The sequence below is a fragment of the Hippocampus comes genome, unplaced genomic scaffold (assembly GCF_001891065.2).
Source record: "Hippocampus comes isolate QL1 unplaced genomic scaffold, H_comes_QL1_v1.1 scaffold86, whole genome shotgun sequence".
Lineage (NCBI taxonomy): Eukaryota > Metazoa > Chordata > Actinopteri > Syngnathiformes > Syngnathidae > Hippocampus > Hippocampus comes.
Window position 1 is genome coordinate 834,959 of NW_017805882.1, and position 12,266 is coordinate 847,224.

At 40.8% G+C, this 12,266-nt stretch overlaps 1 protein-coding gene across 1 annotated transcript in view; it reads right to left on the reverse strand.

The window, feature by feature from the left end:
• pkd1a (polycystic kidney disease 1a) overlaps positions 1-12,266 on the reverse strand; it is a 64,476-nt gene that overhangs the window by 37,245 nt on the left and 14,965 nt on the right. Inside the window, 9 exon segments of the mRNA XM_019889215.1 lie at positions 245-441; positions 2,297-2,474; positions 4,960-5,108; positions 5,110-5,372; positions 5,743-5,993; positions 6,156-6,319; positions 7,757-7,828; positions 10,569-10,637; positions 10,732-10,803. Coding sequence (XP_019744774.1) covers positions 245-441; positions 2,297-2,474; positions 4,960-5,108; positions 5,110-5,372; positions 5,743-5,993; positions 6,156-6,319; positions 7,757-7,828; positions 10,569-10,637; positions 10,732-10,803 — 1,415 coding nt within the window.

The window sequence follows — 12,266 nt, forward strand, 5'->3', positions numbered from 1 at the left end:
ACACACACACGCACACACACACACACACACACAAAAACACTTTCGGATATATGTGATGTATGTTCTGTTTTGATGCCCGGAACTGATGATGTTCAATGTATTTAAACATGTGACCATGTTTTCCTTTTTTCTAACTGTTTAAAAATTAATCCCAAAAAAAAAAGAAAAAACACTTTCGGTCATTATTCCAGTGGGTAATTCTAACTTATTTATGTTGCGGTACACCGGACATATGAAAACATACCTTGAGGGCTATACTGACAGACAAATGCCCGCTTGGTGTTGCACGGGTGCAAACTGGTCTGAGCACGCTGATCAAGGCAGACACAAAAGTTGCTGCGGGAGATTGGAGAACGAGGTGGCAGGCCTTCCTCTCCGTTGACCCAGCGCAGCTTGCCCGGGGAAGTGACGTCGCTCAATCCGAGCCACACTCCTCGTTCCCTGGTGAGGCAAAAGACAGGTTATATCATGATGAGCGCATCAAATGTTCAGTTCTCAGCATCGCGGTCACTCAAGTTAATAATTTGACAAACTCCATGAAAAAAAAATATATCTGTATATAATATAATAAAATATATATAACTCAAATCATCCATTAATGACTGTCAATTGTAATAGCTCTCTTGACAAGATTTTCAGACAGAGACAAGGCTGATAGATTCGAGAGAAATTGCAATCACCAAATTGTGCCAATCAATACAGAAAGGGCTGAGGACAGTGCTTGACAATTTGCTTTGATTGGGTTGGACGTCTTAGTCTGCCCTTGTTACTTGGATTAAATTCTGGCTTCACTAATTAACTCTCTCAATCCATATCGACTGTTTAACCGAACACAAAACACTCTTTGACCCAAAAATTAAATGTCAAAGTCACACGAACAATGTTTTTGGATCCAAATAGTTGAGTGTTTTGATTGTCTCGAGAAAGGCATTTCCTCGCCCATCCCTTTCACTTTTTTTCCAGGTATTTTGTCCACTTGTCACATCTGTGAAAATGACGATGTCTGAAGTGCACAAGGGTTAAAATACAAACAAAGAAAACACAACACAAGGTGACAGGGGCAAGAAACACAAATAGAAAGGAAAGAAAAAAAAAGTCAATGACATACAAGGAGGCTGGGTGGGGAGAAACTCCATTACAGCAGCTTTTTCCACTCTCTTCCATTTTAGTCTACAACAATGTACACACACACACACACACACACACACACACACACACACACACACACACACACACACACACACCTAACGTCCCTTCCTCGTAGGGTGTCAAAGTTACCATGCAGCTGTGCTTTTACAGATGTGGTGTTCGCGACCTTCAAAGCTAAACGCCAAACTTAGTCTCAACTGTAACAAGAGCAACCCAGAGTAGCTCACCTGATTGTGAATTGCCTCATATAAACTACATTCCAAACACAAGACAAGTACATTTGGCTACGTCATCGAACCTACCAGGTTCTTTGTGACATCCAAATAACCTGATGAGTAGCTGCACTAGCGATTCAACATTTCGACCATCCTGTCAAGGAACATCTTTCATAAAAGAAACGGCATTCGTTGAAATGAAATGAGGAAATGAGTGTGAGCGCGAGCACAAATTGTTGATGAGAGAGGGGAGGTCACATCACCACCTTTTTTAAATATTCTGGATACTTCAGGTGGATGGTTGAAATGTGTGTTGGCAATTTTTTTCTTTCATAATTAAAAGTCATTAACATGTTTTTTTTTTCACAAGCCACACAACACATCTATCCACATTCTGAACCGCTTATTCTTACTACGGTCGTGCATGGACAAATTGATACAACACACACACGCACGCACGTATACACACACACACACACACACACACACACACACACACACACACACACACACACACACATACACGTTGATGCAGCTAACACACACACGCACACCAACACTTCTGCTGGGGCATAAAGCTATTTTTTATCATTCAAGCATAGTTTCATTGCAATGTGAATTGAATAGTTTTTAATTTGTTGCTGACTTTTCAACTGTATAAAATAATACACTTTCCACATCCTTCTGGATTGACATAATCTTTTAAAACGCTTAGTATTTATGGAAGTCAGTAACATCGTTAACGTATCGTTATCAAGGCATCTGGCAAAAATGACAAAATATTCCATTTGAGCCACACTGCACAGCCCTTGTCCAAGGAATGCTCAGGGTGTTTGTGTGAACGTGTGAATGCTCAGACACATGGAAAAGGAGAGGGAACGTTGATCTCCGAGCTAACGCACAAAACACTTCATCGAGACACAAACACTCACTGTGTGACTTTATGAGCCAGCAGTTTGCGCAGCGCGTCACCTCTGACTATTGCCAGGTTCCCGCCGCGATCTGAACATTGCTGTTGAGCATCAGTCCAGCTCATCTCTGCTGGAACAATCTGGAAACAGCATGAGGACTCAATATGGTAGACCCCATCCTTTGGACAGTGAGGAGAGGCTGGCAAAAGGGGAGGGGAAAAAAAAAAAAAAAAGACAAAATATAACTTTTTTTTCTGTGCAAGAACCAGCAGATGATGCACTCCCCTCCAAAAATATGGCGACAATAATTTCTCATTCATGTTTGCTGCAGACAGAAAACATGGTTTGACATAAAATATGAATATCAGGCAAGAGAACATTTCTGCTTTCATTTCCAGATTTCGTAGCCTGTACATCTGGATTTGATACAAGCAAAAGTATCAGAACGGGTAGACTTAAATAGACTCAAGATATAGAAGTGAGTAAGACTCAATGTTTCGCTGCATATCCTTTTGTTTGCGACACGTGCTCCATGCTTGTGACCGCGGACATTTCCAAACTTATGCGTTTTTTTTTTTTCATTTGTGATACGTTTCCAAGCGTTCCCCACAGCTTCTCAGTTGTTCGGATATTTTTTTGGGGGGGAGGTTGTTGTTTTCAGTCCCCATCATGACACACTCTGGCAACTTTAATCCAACCGGTCCAAAACCTTCCACTTCTTCCTTCTTCCATGTTGAGACAGTGTGTTTTGGAGTCATTGTCTTTCTTTGAATGCTTCTGTTGACTTGCTGTAGTTGCTATCTTGGGTTACTGTAACGTCAACGAAGATGAATGAGCTCGTCCCAGAGGAACCCATGCAAGCCATAAAATTACCGCCACTGCATTGCACGGAGGAGCTTGTACGTTTGGGATCATGAGCGGATCAAAGCTTTTTGTCAAAGCTTTAGCATTTGGCTCTGGTAAAGGTTAATTTTGTCTGATTAGTCTTAAAACCTCAATTGTCTTTTCTTCTCCATTTCTGGTCTGACCTTTTTATTCTTCTTGCTAAGGAGTACTTTATACCACTACTGTCGCGCCTGTACTTTTATTCATGGTTATGAACTTCACTCCTGCCCGCTGGAGTAGTTAGTTGCATGGAGGAGCTTGTACGTTTGGGATCATGAGCGGCTCCTTTCTTTGTCAAAGCTTTAGCATTTGGCTCTGGTAAAGGTTAATTTTGTCTGATTAGTCTTAAAACCTGAATTGTCAAGTGTCGTTTCTTCTCCATTTCTGGTCTGACATTCTTATTCTTCTTGCTAATGAGTGCTTTAAACCACTACTGTCGCCCCTGTACTTTTATTCATGGTTATGAACTTCACTCCTGCCCGCTGGAGTAGTTATTGCTGATGTAACCTACAGCTGGTTTTTTTTTGGTTTGTTTTTTTGTTTCTTCACAGCTAGATAGTACACTAGAGGTTCCTTTAGTCTCCATTCCAAGTGGTTATACTGGCAAAGATTCTGCCCAAAATGTGAAACTCCGCACCGAGATTCGGGGCTTTAACATTTTCCTTAACTTTTGTTCAAATGGAAAATGGGTGGGTTTTAAGTTAGACATCAGATTCTGATCCACTCTACACCCGAAAAAAACAAAAACAAAAACTGTGATCCCTTGTCTCATATGCATCTTTATATCACTCAACAACGGCCGTTCCAAAAATTTTGGTGGGTACTACATTGTTTCATTGTTTGGCAGAGGGTTGAAAGAAACAGTATGGAAAGGAACAACAATATTCCTACTAAAGGGGGTGAGTTGGATAAACGTTCTGGAAAACTTTGTTGCTGTCTTATTCCTTACGGACCATTTACATTAATTGGGTAGGGGTAGGGATCGGGTTCTTCACATTTGAACCGAACCGTGAATGGATACTGGTACTTTGAACCCAGCTTGGTCTGAAACATCGCAAAGAAAAAAATGAGAGTTGGAAGAGGGCTTCAACAAGTACAAGGAGAATAACTGAGATCAAACTAATGATTTGAACGTACATGACAGGTTACATAATGCTCACTACATTTTGCTAGTGAGCATGCCATGAAAACTTTTGCACTCCTGCAGAGTCACAACTTAGAAAGATGCGCTTCGGATCTGAAACATGACATTGGGTGATTTCACGTGAATTGGTGCTCTGTTGTACCAACCCTAAACCGTCCATACCCACCACCCCCCCCAAAAAAGTACCAATTTCGGTACCCGCCCCTAGGGAGGGGACTGTGTCAGCCTAATAGCAGTTTTAATTTCAGTGCCTTGTCAACACATTTTGTCCCCTCACTGATTCCCGCCGCCAGCCTCACTTAAGGCCATACAATCCAATCGAATGAGTATGAATTTATTTCCACGTATGTACATTATTATTTGGATAAATCAAATTCACATCTAAACCAGCCTGTTTCCCAAAGACCGATCTCTAGACACAGCTCAAGCTGTACATTTTTGTGACAAGGTTACTTTCAACATACCAATAATATGGTGAAGGTGAAGTGCCGTGTAGCGGAAGCAACTCTCCGCGCTGTCCATTATGTTCTCTAAAGCCTGCTCGCATGCATCTATAATTTAACTGAAGATCCTTCTGTGGTTAAATCATGCTGTGCATACTGAACATACTGTGCTATAAGAGCTTGATGGATTTGATGGAGTGTTTTTCCCTCACCTTTCGCAACCTGCACATCATTTTTGGCGATCGTCCAGTCTACATTTAGGCCAAGCGCTCCCCAGCTGACAAGCGTGATTTCCATGCTCCCATTGACCACAGTAAGGGAAGGGCAGTGCAACTCCAGTTTAGGAGGAAAAAGAAAATCTCACCTCCTTGTGTCCAGCCCAGGCTGTCAAACCGACCACATACTTTCCTGGAAGCCCGTATTTATGCGTTGCCATGGTGACTTCTGTTGCTGAGGTGTTAACACGAGGTGAAAGGTCACCAAAATCCCAGGACAGCGTGACTGGCGTGACGGAGGACGCAGCTGAGAAACCGATGCTGTCGTGAACGCTTTGCAGCGGCAGGGCCTCCAGTCGGATAGAGAAGTCGACTGCAAATACGTCGTGGGCTAGAGTCCACCCACATTCCTGGGACCCACATGAAGAACCAGAGCAGAGACAGTAGAAACGCAGAGAACTGTCATTAAAATAAAATACCTTTTACTGCGACAACTTTTATTTTTAAAGTTAAAAATAATGATGTGGTACTTGACTGCAGTGTATCATAATTTTTTTTTTTTTTTTTTTTTAACACAATGGTGCGTGTTCACGCTGACTATTGTGTCAAGGCAGGATTTTAGAACAGCTCTTGTATTGGACCTTAAAAGACTGTACAAGTGTACCAAACAAAGTGCCATGTGAGTGTGGAACATACAGTACATAATGGAATCTGCACAGACTGCATGTACACTAAACTTAAGCAACCGACTACCAAAGAAGACTGTTCAGGTCACTCTACCTTCATGACACTGGGGTTGGTACAGGCAGCAGAACACTGAGATTCACTGATGAAGTTGGGCTCAGAGTTGGTACTGCAGAGACACTCCTGCCTCGCCCCCAGGCCGCCATAGCGGTGCGACGCAGCGAAGCACATGCTGTTACACTGTTCACGCGTGAAGTTGCCCGGCGTGGAGGACGAGAAGATGACAAGCTCGCTCCGTCCCCCTCCTCCACTGCTAGTGTCCTCCAGACAAGCGGCGTAATTCAGACCTGGACAAAGACACGGGATTGAACACTCTGACCTGCATTAAATACAGTGCAGTGACACAAGTGTAGATCTAAAATGTGTTGTTCTTTTTAAAGGCAGGCGGTCGATTCATCGCTCAGCCTTGGAAGTGCTGCGTCTTGTATTTGAGTGTTATTGATTCGTACCGCACGTGAACACTCTGACGTTGAGCAGAGGCTGGTGACGGAGCTCAGGAGGGTGGTTACAGAGCATGGCATCGGGCCGACGAACGTGTACCCCTTTCTCCTGGAGCCAGTTGACCAAGTGGAAAAGCTTACAGTCGCACTCAAAGGGGTTACTGCTTAGGTCACTACATGACAAAAAAAAAAAAAAAAAAAAAAAAAAAAAAAAAAGAAAGACAATGGCAAAGAAGAATGACAATGATGCAGTCTGGGTGATTAGACCTAATCATAGCACAGGTAAAATGATAGACGCAAGGCATTGTCTAACTGTGCTGTGGGAAGGCCACAGCGATTAAATGCTTTTACAACTTGGATCTCTGATTATAAAAATGTACAAATTTGTTGACCAATGTAATCAATGTCTACACAGTTAAAAAAAAGGAAAAAAAGCCGTTCCTAATGACATGTGTCATTAGAAGTACTGTACAGTGATCCCTGGCTATTTCGCGGTTCGTTCATCGCGGCCTCAGTGCATCGCGGATTTTTTCAAACATAGTCAAAAAAAAAAAAAAAAAAAAAAAAAAAAAAAAGAAAAAACAGACAACCGCAAAAAGTCCGCAAAAGGTCCGCGAGAGACAGTGAAAGTCAGCAAAACAACAGCAAGTCACATAGAGCAACATATACAGTACTACATACATGTGTTTACTATATTTTGCTATTCAAACACTAACCTAACTTATACATGTTTAAATATATTAGCATACAGGATTAAGTCATGTTAATTCCTCCAAACATGCATGTATACCATTAAATTCGGCCTTATAAATATTATTTATACTCATACACATGTACATATACCTATACGGGGGGGGGGGGGTCGCTACTTCGTGGATTTTCATCTATTGCGGGTGGTTTCGGTCCCCATTAACCTCGATAAACGAGGGATTACTATATGGAGTTTGCATACTGTCACTGTCTGATGCTTGGACACTTTATGAACAAGCATATTGGCAAGTGCGGTTAATTTGTTTCATGGTCTGAGTACACGGTGATAAAAATAAACACTGTGTTTCACCGATAAATATTGATGGTGATGAATATCTTATTTCACTGAACAAAGATTGACCGCAACTCACTGGTCAAAATTGGCTGACTTGATTTACCATTAACCTTTGAATTGTGCTTATTCAATTAAAACACATTATAAAATATATTGACGATACATTTTGAAATATGGTGTTGCTTAGAGCCTCAGAGGACAATGAAATTAATATCTTCTTCTTCAATTACTGTGCATGTTGTCCCCGTGCTCGCCTGGCCTCTCTCTCTGGCCTCCTCACAGTCAATAAATACATGAGGGTCAACCAAAGACTCCAAATTGCTCGGAGACATGCATGTGTGAGTAAAGTTTGATTTTCTCTACTTGTCAGACTTGTGATTGACTAGTACAGTGTTTTTTTTTTTTTAACAAAATACTGAATGTATTTCTGGCTGGAAAAAAAATTATGACTATATTTGCAGTTGTCATTCGGTAGAAATGAAATTATTCTGGTCGTGTATGCATTGCTAGGTCAAACACTTGAAAGAAAAATACACCATAATACAACAAAATTGTGGTTACTTACATGAGCGTTAAATTGCACAGGTCGTCACATATTCTTTCTTCTATCTTAGTGATTTGGTTGTTGCTCAAGTCACTGACGGAAACAAAACAGACAATCAATGTTGCCTTATTGGGAAAGTTCATTTCTATGCAGAGTCGCAAACTCGTTCAAAGTTCAGTTCATACATAAATTTAAAAATGAACTAGCCCAGTTTTGATTTAAAAATTGGGAAATGTACTAGTTCATGGTTCTTTTTTTTTTTCTCCATCTGTTGCTGCGAGCTCTTACTCTCAAAATACTGGCATTTTTGCACTGTTGCCACCCATTCAGCCCACACGAGTAGCCAGCTGCAACTTTTTCCCCCTCCAGTCTCAACAACATGAGGAAAAGCATGTTGCTTGAAAGCTCTTTTTTGAATGAGGAATTAAAACAAGAACATGACCGTAGTCCTAAATTTGCAAGCACAAATTAGCTCTGACTGCAGGTATGTCCCTCTCCCTTCACAGTGCTTTCAAGACAGTCAACTGCTTCACCAGCTTTATTCGGCACAGTATAACCCCCACGCCCAAGCAAAATCCAAAAGGAAATTGCTCTAAAATGCCTTCCGGGGACTAACAAATGCAACTTACTTTACTATTTGTCGCCAACCACGACATATTTCCTGATGGAGGAAGGAACTGCCACGGTCTTTTATTTTTTTTTGACCATCATGCTTTACATTTGAATGATGCACGCGGTTGTGAGAGTCTGTGTTCAAATTTGGTGTTTTGGTTTTTTTTTTCCTCCAACATATGAAGGCTCGTTTATCATGTGTTTAGCCGGCATTTCTCCTGGAAGGCTAACAAAACCGAGGCGCACAAGCCACACCCACTTGGATGCTTGGAAGCATTGCAGGGTTGGTGTGTTGGAGTTGTCTGCCTAATTACTGACACTCCTTAAGACGCTCTGGGATGCACCAGACTGTATATGTTTTGTGTAAAGTTCTCATCATTAAGATCTATCTTGAACATGTACCTAGTTTTTTTGCTCAGTGCTTACAGATCACTCGTTGCTACTGCTTTTGGGAAACCCTCATTGCCTGCCCGCTTAAGGCCCTGTGTGCCGACTGCAACCCCCGTCTGCACTCCAGTCAATCCGCAGCCATACTCGGCATTCCAATAAAAAATTGGAATGCCAACCTGCCTTTTTTCCATTTCCACACTTGAGGTGAATATCTAAACATGTTTGAGATTCGTGACCTCACAAAAAAGAAAATGATCTTGTGCACAATTCTTGATCTTATTAGAGGATAAATTGGTCTTGATGTGGCCAGACATTGCACGGTCCGATTTCATCAATTACATTTAAAACAAACGAAATGATGTTACTCCTCAATTAATTGTTGAGGTCACTGACGCTTGTCATGCCTGCTGGTACTCCTGCAGTCCAAGCTAAGAATTATCCTTGTCATAGCTGAATTTTTGTCACAGCTCCAATCATAGTTGAACATCATCCAGTCCCATCCATATCGACAAATACGGCAAGCGCATGTACTGTATGTCAGCAGATGATCGCAAAATACAAATCTCCTTCACAGACTGTTATATCTGTACATGGAAACGTTTGTTTCTGGCTAGCTGTTGCCACAGTGCCAAAGATCCTGCTTCTGATTCCAGTTCTGCTTTTTTTAACCTTGTTGTCTTTTTGTCCATCCATTGAATCAGTCCAAGAGAATTCACACACCTTCAAATCGCATTGAAGCGTAAGAGGAAGTACATCACAACGTTGTCATAATTGAAGAAAGATGTCATTTTTGCCCCATGCTGACATCTCAAGTACTGTTCCACTACACCTTTAAACATGATCCAAGGGCGGATAGCTGTTAATCCAGCAGTAACCCCCCCCCCCACCCCCCAAGTTTACCTTGAAGGGGTACAATTGTGAAATAATAATTATAATTAAAAGCCGTAGGGATGATGCTGATCTATTTCTGGACAAAAAAAGGTTTGAGCTCCGCATGTATAGTCCTAATCTAAAGTTACTTTGTCTGTATGTTGGACTCATAATTAACTCCATTAGATTCATCCACCAAACATTTATTTCTCTCCTCTAAGCCTTTCTGCTCATGCTTCTTTCCACCCTTTCAACCCAGCACGCTACATAATGGGGCTGTTGTTGTGGTGGTTTTGGATGGAGCTGATGGAAACCACCAGAGTCCTTCCTCATCACACACATTCACACACACAAAAAAAACCCTTTCAAATTGGTGGAAGAAATAAAGAAGTGGAAGAAATAAGCTAATGAATGGAAGAAGAGATGGCTGGACAGATGGTGGGGGAGAGGGCTGCAGCTTGCCTGGAGCAGTAGACTGTAATTTAACATCATCATGGTTTGATTTGTGTGTAATGGTGGTTTATGATTCGTGAGCGAATGCTTTTTCTTCCAATATATTCTAGGGCAACAGTCCCCTTTTTTTTTTTTTGCGCCAAAGACTGGTTTCACAGGAGACACATTTTGACAGACATAGTAGCAAATAAAAATAAATTACAGTATATCCACTTCACCTTTGCACCGAATGTAAATTTTGTAATTATTGGGAGCCCTTTGCTTGTTTCTCTTCAACTGGGTAAACTTCTATTCTTTCAAAAAAAAAACAAAAAACAAACTGAAATTTTAATGCAGCGAGATTGAGCCCCATGTTTGATAGCAAGTTTCTCTCATTGGCCTAGTTGCCAATACTGTTTTCTAATACAACTTTCTTTTTCCTCGAAGTTGTTGGCGCAAGTGGATGCCCCTGCTTTACGCAAATCCTCTCGTTAATTTTGTTCATATGATCACTTGACAGTGTACTCACAGGACGGACAAAGGCCCACAGCAGAATACTCCTCTGGGCAAAATTACAATGCTGTTACCTTGTAGATATCTGTAAAATGGAGAGCTACATGAGTGACCAAATGGTGCGCAGATGACATCACTGACGCAAAAAACAAAAAAAAACAAAACATGTCTGTACTCACAGCTCTCGAAGACCGGAGAGTCGATTTAGTAGAGTTGTATCAAGAGAGGAGATGTGATTCTTGGAAAGATCTCTGTGGAACAAAACATAAATTTCACTTAAAGGCCAGTGCCATACACATAAAAAAGATAGCGAGAGTGTATATTTTTCATGGTGTGAACATGCCATTTTCAGACTTCAAGCGTGTAGGCTGCAGTGCTTAGAAATGAAACATCAAAAAGAAGAAGCTCTTGTTCTCTGGCACACATGGATCTTGGCTCAGTCCAGGCTTTGAGACCGATAAGGTGTGCCTGCGCAATGTGGCCAAACCCTAAACTGATTATGTGCGCATCAGTAAGCAGTCCTCTCACTCTACTCTAAGAAATGGAATATTGGCATTGTCATATTTTCACATTTTGAATATTAATCAGATCCGTCAAGAAAACAGATCCGTCGACAAAAATCTTGATCTTTTTAACCAACAGTACATTCAAAATGCCTGTAATGAATATGAATCATTTCGGACTTTAAACCAGGAAAAAAAGAAATTTGTTCTTTCGAATATGTTATAATCAAGGGCCGCAACTCATGATAAATTTAATAATTAATGAATCTGTTTATTGTTTTGGTGGTTAATTGATGAATCACATAAAAAAGAAAAAAAAAAGACTTTCCATCAAATTCATCAAAATCTGGGCATTGTTTCAAATAGACGCTGCAGAAAATGCACGTTGATTGATAATGATTTTGAGTGCACTAAAATGAAATCGTTCCACTTTAAAACATGTCGAAACGCATATCAAATCATCTTTTATTGGAGAGATTACAGTAAAGCAAACACCACATTTACCATAAAGAGTTCACTCATGTTGTAAAACGACAACAAGAAACTGATTCCATCGTACCCTCTGGAACCGAATCATAATCCCACCGAATTGAAGCGAATCGAATCACTCCACTTGTGTGTTTAGTTTTCAAAGAATAACAGATACTACTGGATAGGTCAACCCAAAAGTAAGATGAAAATTAATAGTGATCAAATGAGTCCACTTACAAATGATAAAGAACACGAGTAATTCAGCAAAATCTACGCAGTTAACGCAGCACTTCCGGTTCCATCCTCTTATTCCGAAAGACAAAGTGCAACATTTTTTGTAGTTTGGAAAGCGATCGATAAGCCCAACTTTCATGAAGTCACATAAAACACTAATAATGCATTCTAAAGCAATAGCTAATAGCTATTGCTAACAAGCAGTGTCTTTGGTTTGAAGGATCTGCCGATACAGAGTTCCAATCCGATACCTCCGCAACACATTGAAGAAAAAAAAAAAAAGGTATGTGCATATAAATGGTTTCAAACGAATATAGAAATAAACATATATACACGCTACATAAATGTGTATATTTATTGTGAGTGTATTTGTCCATATCAGACATTTCATGCATCGTCGCACCATGTTAACTGCAATTGACATCAAAATGTCCCCGGGCTCACTTTGCGAATGTCACGTGACCAAACCTGGAAAACAGCTGAGCTGAGGGCACTTTGATATCAAT